This window comes from Zalophus californianus, chromosome 4, assembly GCF_009762305.2.
Source record: "Zalophus californianus isolate mZalCal1 chromosome 4, mZalCal1.pri.v2, whole genome shotgun sequence".
Taxonomy (NCBI): domain Eukaryota; kingdom Metazoa; phylum Chordata; class Mammalia; order Carnivora; family Otariidae; genus Zalophus; species Zalophus californianus.
This window is the reverse complement of record NC_045598.1, coordinates 78638059-78649491: the sequence shown is the minus strand read 5'-3', so window position 1 is coordinate 78649491 and position 11433 is coordinate 78638059. Positions and strand designations below refer to the sequence as shown.

The 11433-nt window shown below is 36.5% G+C and overlaps 1 protein-coding gene across 4 annotated transcripts in view; it reads right to left on the bottom strand.

The window, feature by feature from the left end:
- Window positions 1-419: 419 nt before the first annotated feature.
- The window catches only part of FNBP1L (formin binding protein 1 like), a 98210-nt gene continuing 87196 nt past the window's right edge, over window positions 420-11433 (bottom strand). For 2 of the 4 annotated variants that reach the window (XM_027611929.2, XM_027611928.1), the window contains exons 10-15: window positions 10988-11097; window positions 8346-8478; window positions 7887-7981; window positions 5881-6029; window positions 3927-4085; window positions 420-2120 (exon numbers count right to left, since the gene is read on the bottom strand). In XM_027611929.2, coding sequence (XP_027467730.1) covers window positions 1939-2120; window positions 3927-4085; window positions 5881-6029; window positions 7887-7981; window positions 8346-8478; window positions 10988-11097 — 828 coding nt within the window. In that variant the 3' untranslated portion in view covers window positions 420-1938. Of the gene's footprint in view, window positions 4086-5880; window positions 6030-7886; window positions 7982-8345; window positions 8479-10987; window positions 11098-11433 lie in introns of all 4 variants that reach the window. The other 2 variants (XM_027611934.1, XM_027611941.1) reach the window with 2 other exon arrangements.

The following is an 11433-nucleotide window of genomic DNA, read 5'->3' as shown; positions in this document are numbered from 1 at the left end:
AGGTGCTCTCTGACCAGGAATTCAAGCAGAAGCACAGTAAATGCTGACCGGCATGTGGGTAGATCAAGCTATGTGGTACAGGGACTTCTTATGGATGCAGAGGATAAGATGGTGTAAAAGTCGTCTGTGTAACATAGCTACGGTAAAATAAAGATTAAAAAATCCAAATTATTACACTCAATTTAAAATTACTCTAAAGAAAGTTAACTTTTCTTACCTTTAGGAAAGCTTGAAAGAAACTAAAACTAGAATAAAATTTCCAAAACTGTTTTGCAAAAAATGTCACCCAACAGATGCTTCCACTTACAGAACTTGTCATCTACTTTGTATCATCAGGAATTCAGCACAACCAAGAACAAAATCATTACATCTCTTTAGTTCACATAGGAATAAGAGATAACACACTATACACCTTAACCGACCATGAAAAGATTGTTTTATTCTGTGAAAATATTCTCAACAGAGAACACGATCTTAAACAAAGCATTTACCATTAAATCAACATGTGCACAAAAAGAGTAAAAATTACTGAAAAATTAAAGATTTCTTTTGGACGATTCACATGTTCAAAATTTAAGAATGATTTAAACTGTGCAAGTACAAATGTCTGTCCTATTGTACTAACCCATATACAGGTTGCACTATTCCACGTGAAGGACCTTGCCTCCTACGGAAGCAAATCCTGCTTTGAGAAAAACAAACAGTAGCTTGAAAAGAACAGTTAGTCCTTACAAGAAAGCCTTAAACTTTGCCCTCTGTGGCTGTCAGCCAAAAAAACACAAGCACTTCAGGCTTTGTACAGAGGACAAACACAGCCAGATCACATTTCCTCCTCAATGCTAAACTTTAAAATAAAAATAGCACTAGATTTTAAAACTACTTTATGTAGTCTGTCAGTATTGAATAATGTCACATTATATAAATAACCCTGTAAAGAGATTCAAAGTCTAAACTTTATAGTTTACTAGCCGCACAGGTAATACACTACATGTCAGCTGTGTAACGGGTGTACTTGATCTTATGAAGGCATTAACTTTCACACAATTGTCATTCAGCTTTAGTATAACTGGTAGTACAATTCAAATAACACTGGGGAAAAAATTATTAAAGCAGTCGCACAGCTTCTAAAATATTGCTTAAAATCCAATAATACACACACCATTTCACATTCCTTCTTCCCTCAAAACAGTAACGAACAAAATTAATGAAGCTTCTGTGGTACAAATACCTACCCCCCTCCCCGAACCCATGCCCATCTCCTATTAAACACCACTAAGAAATTAGTTAAGATACAAGTCATTAACAGAATCACAAATGCGAGGCAGGACAACATGAGCAACAGGGGAAGTAATGACAATTATATTTACAAGTATAAACATACAGAAATTTCCATTTTACAAGTAAAAGTGCACAGAGATCATTACAAAGTTTCACTAAATTTTATCTGGTTCAAACAAAAGCATCACTTGGAAACAGACTATCGTTTTAATAATCAAATAAGAACACGGTCACCCCAAATTAAAACAATGGGGGGGGTCCATAAAACTTCTTCATAAAAACACTGAGTAAAGTAAAATGGACTTGGATATGTCTTTAGCTTGATGCATAAATTTGAAGATGCACCATCAAACATGGTAGAGCTCTAAAAGCCACCTACCAAGGCTACATCGGCATCCGCAGCAGCGCTGCCGAGTTAAAGGAGGTCGCACTGAGCTGACACATAAAGCCCTTTGTGGGATACTGTAGTGGTAGTGTTGGCAATCGACAGATTTAGGCACTCTAGTTTAAGGCAGCATTTGAATGGAAGCAGCTGACTTCTGACAACAGTCCTTTGTCTTGAGGTGGTGAGTATCTTGTGTGTTTATTATGCCAGGATTTCAGTGCTGACTATAGATTCTTCTCAGACTGAGGTGAAGATGTATCAGGTTCAGAGTTCTTTCAACTGGGCTGTAGGCTAGAGCAGAGATGTTTTCTTTTTCTTATCATAAATACTTCAGGTTCACAAACTACTTCTTCATAATGCCAAAACTGGAATGTTTGCAGTGGGCAAGTTATAGCAGCGTACACGAATACTAGGATGGAAACATTAGTGCTGGAGATGTCTGACAAAGTAACTCGCACTACAAATGTAAAACAAAACAAAGACTTTGACGAGAACAAGGGATTATAAAGACATGCCTGCAAACTCTAGCCCAATCGCTCTAGACATGCAACAGGATGTTAAGCAAGCACAGAGGTGGCGCAGGCAGACACTGACAAATGGCAAGGGTTCTGACAGACAACGGGTCTAAAAGCCAATTACAACAGAGCTGGTATAGACAGTCCTGCTGGGACAGCCAATATAAGACAAATTTCATGGTAGCTCTGCATTCTTTTTGATTTAAACATCAGTAAAAGAAATGGAAAAAAAAGTTAGCCATTTTTGGCTTTTTTCCCTTTATGTGAATAATTGTGAATGAGGAATTTAAGGATTGGTATTACAATGATTCTTTAAAACAATGTATGGAAATGATAATGAAGTTAGTAAAAAAAAAAAAAAAGATGTCTGCATGCACTCATGCAACTTGCTTCTCTCACTCTGTTTGAGCCTGACAACTCTAATACCCTCCCCCTAAAAGCAGCTGCATGTAACCTCCTTCAACATCTTGCCCATTTCCTCAGAAACCCTCTTCAGGAACCTGTAGTCCAGGAGGAAAAAGAAAAGAACAATTACTGAAGACCTTTGGTAAGACCAAAAGGGGTGTTCAGTTCAAAGTGTCTGTCCCAAATGTCTAAAATCATTTTAATAGTCAGCTATGTGAAAACACCAGAAAAATCTGGACATGAGCAAAATTAAGGACCAGTCTCTTAATTGCTTCTTCACTTTACTTCCCCACATGACCAGCACTGCACAATCCTTTATTATACAGTATTTTCCAAGAAATGCTTGTTGAAATTAATTGGAAAAAAATCTTGAATTGACGATTGAGCTAAAATGAGGAAATGTCCTAAACAATGGTACAGATATAGTCCTGCAACCCAGTCAAAAAAGTTTTTTCTTTTCGAAGTAAAATTTGCCAGTACTTTCCTTCCACTCAAGATTTCCTCTTTTAGAATCTATTTTCCTATGTATAATTGCTAAATGCTAAATCATCATGAAAGTGGTATTTCCCAAAAGACATTTTCAAGATGAAAAAATACAAGTGTTAACCTGGAAGGAAGTCTGTATGTTACTGAAAACAATTAGTACACTAGATGAAAATATTTTCAGGTCTCAAAAGAAAACCATTTTATTCACATAAGAGCTAGACCAGGTTGATTTTTTTTACAGGTCTCTTAATTAGCTTACTACTAAAATAGATTTGTGTTCAAGGTGTTTTCTTCCTTTAAGAAACCAAAGCTAAGAATAGGGAGAAAAATTAAAATGAATGTATTTATTTTTTTCAATTAGCCAACTATTACTTTTCTTCCTGGAAACTGTAGCTACAAAAATTCAAACTCCTAGGCCAAACCACTCTTTTGGGAGTTAGCTTTCAGAGCAGTTTTCCTTATTTGAATTCACTTACAGTCACTGCATTTTCTGGAGCAAAGAGTGTGTTGGGGGAGGAGGGCTTCCTATATCTGGATTCCTGCCCAAAAGACCAAATTCTAGGACTTATAAGGCAGAAAAACACAAATCTTTCACAGAGACTTAAGCAGGACATAAAGCAAAAGGCATCAATTAAGCTTCACACCGACGTCACTCAAATGGTAAAACATCACGAGAACAGTTTCTTGTGGTAATATTCACATCTTTAAAATCGAGCCTACACTCAGCTCACATAGTGAACAATCTATCTTGGATGCCTCTAAGTTTTCTTATGTTTTCCCACCCGTTGAATGTGTTTCCGTTTTATGTTATACACGTCACAAAGCTGCCTGGTTAGTTTAGATGTAAGTTACTGCACCTTTACTATTTTTCTCTAGAGTTACATCTATGTATGATGTGGGGACGTAGCCTTCTTCACCGTTCTGTCTCCGAGCTCTTGTCCATCCATCACCTTTGTCTTCCTCAATAATGTATAGAACTTCACCTTCTTTCATTGCCAGGGTACCTTCATTATGTCCTAAGTGAGAGTTTTAATAGCACAAGCATAATTAAGTGATAATTTCAAATAAAAGTTACAAATACAACACTCAAAATGACACGATACCCTACTAGATTTCAATGTACCTAGAACCAAGAGCCCACTGACTCTCATTAGCAACAGCTCTATAATGCTTTTGTAGTTTATCCAACACTTTCACATACATTATGTCACTGGAAATGCACAATAACCCTGGGAAACTGGCATTAATATCACCCCCCCCATGTAACAGATGAAGTATCTGAGCTACAATGACATTATATGATTTGACAGGATACTCTTATTTCACTACTCCAAATCCTTTCCCAAATTTGAGTGCATTGCTATCTAAAAAATTCATGAGGTGTGGATCAGGAAAATATTACTGACTGTGGGAGGGTGAGAAGAAAAAAGAATATAGTTTGGAGAGGGAACAGAGAAAAACACAGATTCAACTCTGGTGATGGTGGAGGCAGAATAGTCACAGCCACAAAGCACGAACTTTCTTCGAAATATCATCAGACTCAGGGCTCTCTTTCTTCTCCACTGCCAACTACTTCCAACCCAATTAGCTCTAACAGTTTTCACAAATGAATCTTCATTTAACATACCCTAAATTCTCTAGGTAACATTATTCCAAGATCTTATTTAATACTATTTTCACAGAATGAGGAGTAACTAAAAGCTTTACTCAACTTTATTTTTTTTTAAAGATTTTATTTATTTATTTGAGATAGAGAGTGAAAGCAAGAGCATGAGCTGGGAGACAGAGGGAGGAGGAGAAGCAGGCTCCCCACTGAGTATGGAGCCTGACTCAGGGCTCGATGACCTGAGCCGAAGGCAGACGCCCAACCGACCAAGTCACCCAGGCGCCCCTTTACTCAACTTTAAAACCAATACAATGGGGGCGCCTGGGTGGCTCAGTCATTGAGTGTCTGCCTTCAGCTCAGGTCATGATCTCAGGGTCCTGGGATCGAGCCCTGCATTGGGCTCACTGCTCCACGGGAAGCCTGCTTCTCCCTCTCCCACTCTGCCTGCTTGTGTTCCCTCTCTCACTGTGTCTCTGTCAAATAAATAAAATCTTAAAAAACAAAAAAACTAATACAATGGATGGTTGGGGAAGGACCTTAAACCATATACCATTTTATAACAAATGGTTTATGAAAGTATTACTCTGCTCCTCTGTGAATTGAGGAAAAGAATTTTTCACAGTCCAAGAGAGGGAAGGGCAACAAAATATCTCCAAGAGAGAACCACAATGTCTTCCTTCCCTCACAGGGACTGTTCTCCAACCATCACAGCAGGATGGTGTAGTCAGAAGTGACACATTCTCTCCTCTCACTTGAAAATATGGCCTACAGAGTACAGATACAGTAGGGACATTCAGTTATGCCATGTGCCTTGTACCTCTCTCTCAATGACAGCAAGTTACAAGGAAGAGCTTAAAGTGGCATCTACTAGCTTTCCACTTCCTAGGTTGCACTATGCTCAAGCTGCTTCAATTGTGATGAGTACATATAGTATTAGTAAGATCTCTGGGGGAAATTAAATTCTGTATCGACCAAAGTTGATAATTAAAATCTGTACTAGGATGTTGATAACACAAGTAATTTTCTTTCAGTGTCATGTACAGAAGAAAAACCTCTATTTGCAATATAGTTAAAACAAAAATATTCATACTAATGAGCTGGGATTACAATTTGCTGACAATGAATTATATAACTAAGGACACTAAAGTACATGATTCAATGGTAGACTTTAAGGAACCAGTTTTATCAAATACAAAAAATCACACCATCAAAAGGGTAGATAGCTTTGCAGTGTCCAATAGCAGGCAAAGGATCGTCGTCTTCAAATTCATCATCAAACTCATTGTGGTGCCCATGTTGTTGGGGTGGCCCACGGACTTCTTGGTTTGCATCATCAGTGTAACTTCCCTCAGGACTATAAAACATAAAAAGTATACCTCATCAAGTATCACAAACATGGGAAATTTTTCCCAAGTTGAACTCCTCAGGATCAATACAGACAACTAAATATCAATGACACAGTTCCAGATTAAGCCTTTATTTTCTTAAATCATGATGGACATACATAAATTGCTGGTAATACAAAATACTTCTTTGTTGAATTTCCTGAAATTAAAAAATTACAATGTTCTAGCCATATGGCATGCATTCAATAAATATGTCTCAGTATCACTGGGCCCAGAGATAAAATGGGAGAAATGTAGGGGACACTTGTCTTTCATCATCCCAGAATTATCACCTCCTCTTCTGGCAAAAAAACCCTAAAATTCTATGGGGGACCCACCCACACCCATATTCAGTTCCCAGGCTTCAGGCAGAGCTGTGTCCTGGCTCCAGAGGGCCCGTCTCAGCACAGCACTTGTATGGCCAGAGTGAACAGTTCACGATAGGCTTATAACCAATCAGGTAGAATAGACCCATGGAGACTTTTCTTTAGGGACTGAAGAGAAGCTCCCTCCCTGCCTTCTCCACTGGACTTGAACCTGGAGATATATGAGCCCAGAACTTTGGAAGACCATCACATGAAGTCTTCAAATGAAGCCAACACAGTGGAAGGCAGAACTGTGAGGTGGAGAGAAATAGTTCTAAGTTCCTAGATCAAGCTCTCCCTAAAGCAAGCCAATAAAATCCCTTTTTAGTTTAAGCCAGTATGAGTATTTATCCTGTCACTGAAAGCAAAAAGACTCCTAATAAAGTTAACTCCCAATTAACCATGCTAACAAGGAAGTTAGTAAAACTCAGAAAATTCAAAAGAGCAGGTAATCCAAAGGTATCGATTTCCTTAAAATTTTCTTAAAGAGAAAAATGTTAATAATTTTGCTGAAGAATCAAATGACTGTATAAAATAGGAAAATCTGTATGATTAGAAATTAAAAGCACTTTCAGTACGCCTGGAAGCCATGTTCTTAGATAACACAAACCAGAGATTAGATTACTTTAATCTAGGTCTTTCCTAGTAACAAAAAAGCAGTATATTTGTGAGTACCTCTTGATATACTAAAGATAAGTACTCTTTCAAAAAGTGGTAACATAAAAGAAGGAAGAACTAGTATTTGTCAAGCACGTACTATTCCCAGGTATTTTACTATGAGGTGATTATGTACATTATTTCATTTATTACTAATAACCCTGTATGATAGGTATTTTAATCTCTACTTTATATTTTAAGAAACTGAGACTCAGATTAAAAATGAACTTGTTCAAATTATACTGTAATTAAGTAGTAAACCAAGATTTGATACTAGATCTCTCAAATCCTCTCTAAGGAGAATCCTAATTTGTTGGATATTAGTGGGGGAGGGGGAAAGACATATACACAGAGGGGGAAATGTCATAAATGGTATGAAAACATGGAAACTTAGCAAAATGCCCTTTGGAAGCTCTGATTCAAACTAACAATACAGATTTCTTTTTTCCTTCACAAAACTTTGAGCAACTTAACAGTTAAACTTTTCCTTGGCATAAGCCACCCAACTCCATCTAAACCTTGGAATCTTCCCAGGTCGGAAGAGCCTATGCCTCCAGACTGTAGCTCCATGAATTTTCTGTTCCGACCCCTGTTTCTGGATGCATGACAATCTAGAACAGACCAGCAAATAGGAAATTTCATATTTTACCTGTAGCTACTTAAGGAAACAGAAAAACCATTTAGGTTCAGAAGACTAATGTTATTAAAAGCCAAACCTGCTAAATCAGGGAAGAATTGTTAGGACAAAAGGGTGAGAAAAATTTGAGGGAAAAGAAGAAATACAAATAAAATGCAAAAAGTAACCTTTCTCGTCCCTGTGTTACAAGATGATTTATGTCACTGCTATGTCTTCTGTCTCCTCTCCCACCTGTTTTGCCTTCAACTTCAGAGAGCCAAGCCTTAGGAAAAAAATAAGTAAAACTGAGCTCAATATTTCTAAAAGCTCCCGAGATAGTCTACATTTAAAATGTGCTTTAAGTTTTTATAATTATATAATTCTTGGAGAAGGGAAACATTTATTCCAGTTTGATCAATGAGCAACTTTACAGCTGGTAAGAAAAGCATGTTTAATTTTACAGTTTTAATTAAGAAAAACTTGAATGAGGAACTAATTCTAAAGATATACCATAATGATTCCTTTCAGATCATAAACCCTAAAATTAAATAAAAATTTGAAGATGAACTTGTAGCAAAAACCAATCTATCATAATGAAGCTTATAAAAATGATTTTACCTTAGACAACTGCAAAACAATAAATATACCTCATTTTTGTGGATTTCCATTCGCAGGCGGTCAATGTTATTCATGGTCTCCGCTAATTTAGGCTGCAAACTCCCTGGATCCCCCATTTGTGGATTTTTCTCATACACATCTTTCATTTTGTTGAGTGCTTCTCTGGAAATGGAAAAGAAGTCACAGAATTAAATATTCACTTCATATGGGAATTCCCAGATATAAGAGTTTCATTTGATTTTGGGGACTCTCACGTAAGCTAATCTTAAAAGAGAGCTCTCTCTTTAATCAAACGTAAACCTGCTTAAAGATAATCTGCATAAAGATGATAATGTGTATAGAGTTAGGAATTTATGGAGTTTTTTAAAATATTTGGAATAATAGATTTCTCATTTCTTGCTTCTCATTTATGAGATTTTATACATAGAGTATATATACTGTATATATGTATATTGTGTGTGTATGTATATATATATTACGTGTGCCTTTGTATATATAGGTTTAATCAAGGCCTGGAAGAATATTCCTCAATATTCTTAAATTCATGTCCCAAATCAAATCATTATGTCCCCATGTAGCCATACATTCCCCAGTGTGCCTCACCTTAAATCATAGCATCTTTGTCCTCCCACTCAACCATGCTATAAATAGGAATGCCATCTTTCACTTGCCCCTCTCACAGCTCATTCATCTCCTCTTCATTTCTCTTATCATATCACTGCTGGTTATACCTCAATCAGCACTCTGTGACTCCCTCTAACATCTGACATTATTGACTAACACTCTTAATATTCTTGTCCCTCTTAATTCCTGAAGGTTACATTTTCTCTTCCCTTCTCACCTCTACTGTCTCATCTCCTTCCCTGGGTCCTTCTCTACCTCTGTTCAAACTTTGTGTGTTACATAAAATGACAAAGGTTTCTTCTCACCTCATCCTACACTCGTTTTTGAAAATGATTTCTTGTTTTTTTTTCTAGTTTTATTGAGATATAATTGACTCTTACTATCTTCAGAGGATACTCAAATATCTCCAGTCTTCTTTCTTTCCTAAGTTCTAGATACCCTGAACAAGTATCCTTTCTGTGGTCCGTCTACTGCCATGTTTTTTTAAATTTTGTGCTCTTTGTTGATTTTTCTTTTTAAAATAAGCCCTTAAGTGTACTGAAGTATTGTCTAGTGTTTCCAAGTGCAAGAAGGCTGTGAGGTGCCTTATGGAGAAAATATATGTGGTTAGATAGGCTTTGTTCACACATGAGTTACAGTGCTATTGGTCTTGAGTTCAAAGTTAATAAATCAACAGTATATATTAAATTATGTGTCTTCAAACAGAAACACACATAAAACAAGGTTATAATCTGGGCACCTGTGTGGCTCAGTGGGTTAAGCAACCGACTCCTGATTTCAGCTCAGGTCATGATCAGGGTCCTCAGATCAAGCCCTGTGTTGGGCTCCATGCTCAGCCTGGAATCTGCTTGAGATTCCTCTCTCCCTCTCCCTCTGTACCCCCCCCCACTCACTCTCTCTCAAATAAATAAAATCTTAAAAAAAAACAAAACAAGGTTATAATCGATCAGTTGATGAAAATGTGACCAGAGGCTAAATGGAGCCTAGACCTGTATTTTCCATTTTAGTTTTCACTAAATCAGTGTTCACAGTGACTTTATAGAACTACTACAAATAATGAGAATCGACTATATTACAATATTTATGATTAAGCATCCTATCATACCTGATGTAAAACTCTTAAGATCAAAACTTGAATCACTTCTACACCTGAAACTAAAGTGACACTGTGTGTCAACTATACTTCAATAACAAGAAAAAACACTAAATCTGGAATAAAACTGCCTGAGCTGCAAAAAAACAAAAACAACCCCCCTAAAAAACCTTCAATCACTCATGCTACAGTTTAAGCTCCAATTTTATCTTCAGTATAAAAATCAGATAGTAGGGCACCGATTCACTCGAATAACCCTTTATTCATAACTATCTGTTCATGAAAACAAAATTGAACTAAAGGAAACTTCTATAAAATTGAAAAAAATTGGGGCGCCTGGGTGGCACAGTTGGTTAAGCAGCAGCCTTACGCTCAGGTCATGATCCTGGGGTCCTGGGATCGAGCCCCACGTCTGGCTCCCTGCTCATCAGAGAGCCTGCTTCTCCCTCTCCCTGCCACTCTGCCTACTTGTGCTATCTGTTGAATAAATAAAATCTTTAAAAAAAATTGAAAAAAATTACAGCTATGAACCAATGCTATAAGTAATCAAGTATTGTTTGCCAACACATTTGCTGCAAACAAAATAATTATAGCTTTAGGTTTCTACTGAACTCAATTTATATATCGGAGCAAAATGAAATGGATCAAAGTATAAGAGATGGTTAGTGCTGGTGAAACTATTCTTGATAATGAATCATCAAACTATTTTATAATATTAGGGAAAGCATAGACTATTGGCATCCAACAGGTAATCTGCAACCTAAGAAACTAACATTTCATTTTGATCTGTGATATGGCAACCATAAAATTTTTCAAAGTTTAGGAGTTTTTCCCTCAAAAGATAGGTCAATTAGGATATATGATTTTTAAACCTTTTATACATCACATTTAAACACATTATTCAAAGTTGACCCCTTAAGGAATAATATGGTAGAAAAGATAATGGAAAAATACTTTTGGTCTGATTCTTTTTGTAGTTCTCTGTTAAGTTCATCGATACGCTGCTGCAGCTTTTTACGTCTCTGTTCTGGTGGCAGATGACTGAAATCTTCTAGTGCTGGGCCCTGAAAAGGGAATCTAAATCATTATAAAAGACATCTTCAGGAAATTTTATTTTTTAAATACACCCACTATAAAATAAAAATACATATCAATTTTAAGTTTAATTTCAAATTAGCCCCCAAACAACTTTTTTTAAGAAAAAATCTAAACAGATATGTATGTATGTTAATTAAAACAACTGTATGGAAGAAAGAGCTCGAATTCCAGTCAGTTTATAAAATCATGAAAAAGAACAGGTAAAAATATAACCAGATAAAGAAAACTGGTAATGATCACTATCACATTATTTTCAGGTCTTGGCAGTTAAAATAAATACATATGAACCTTCTTACAGCAAC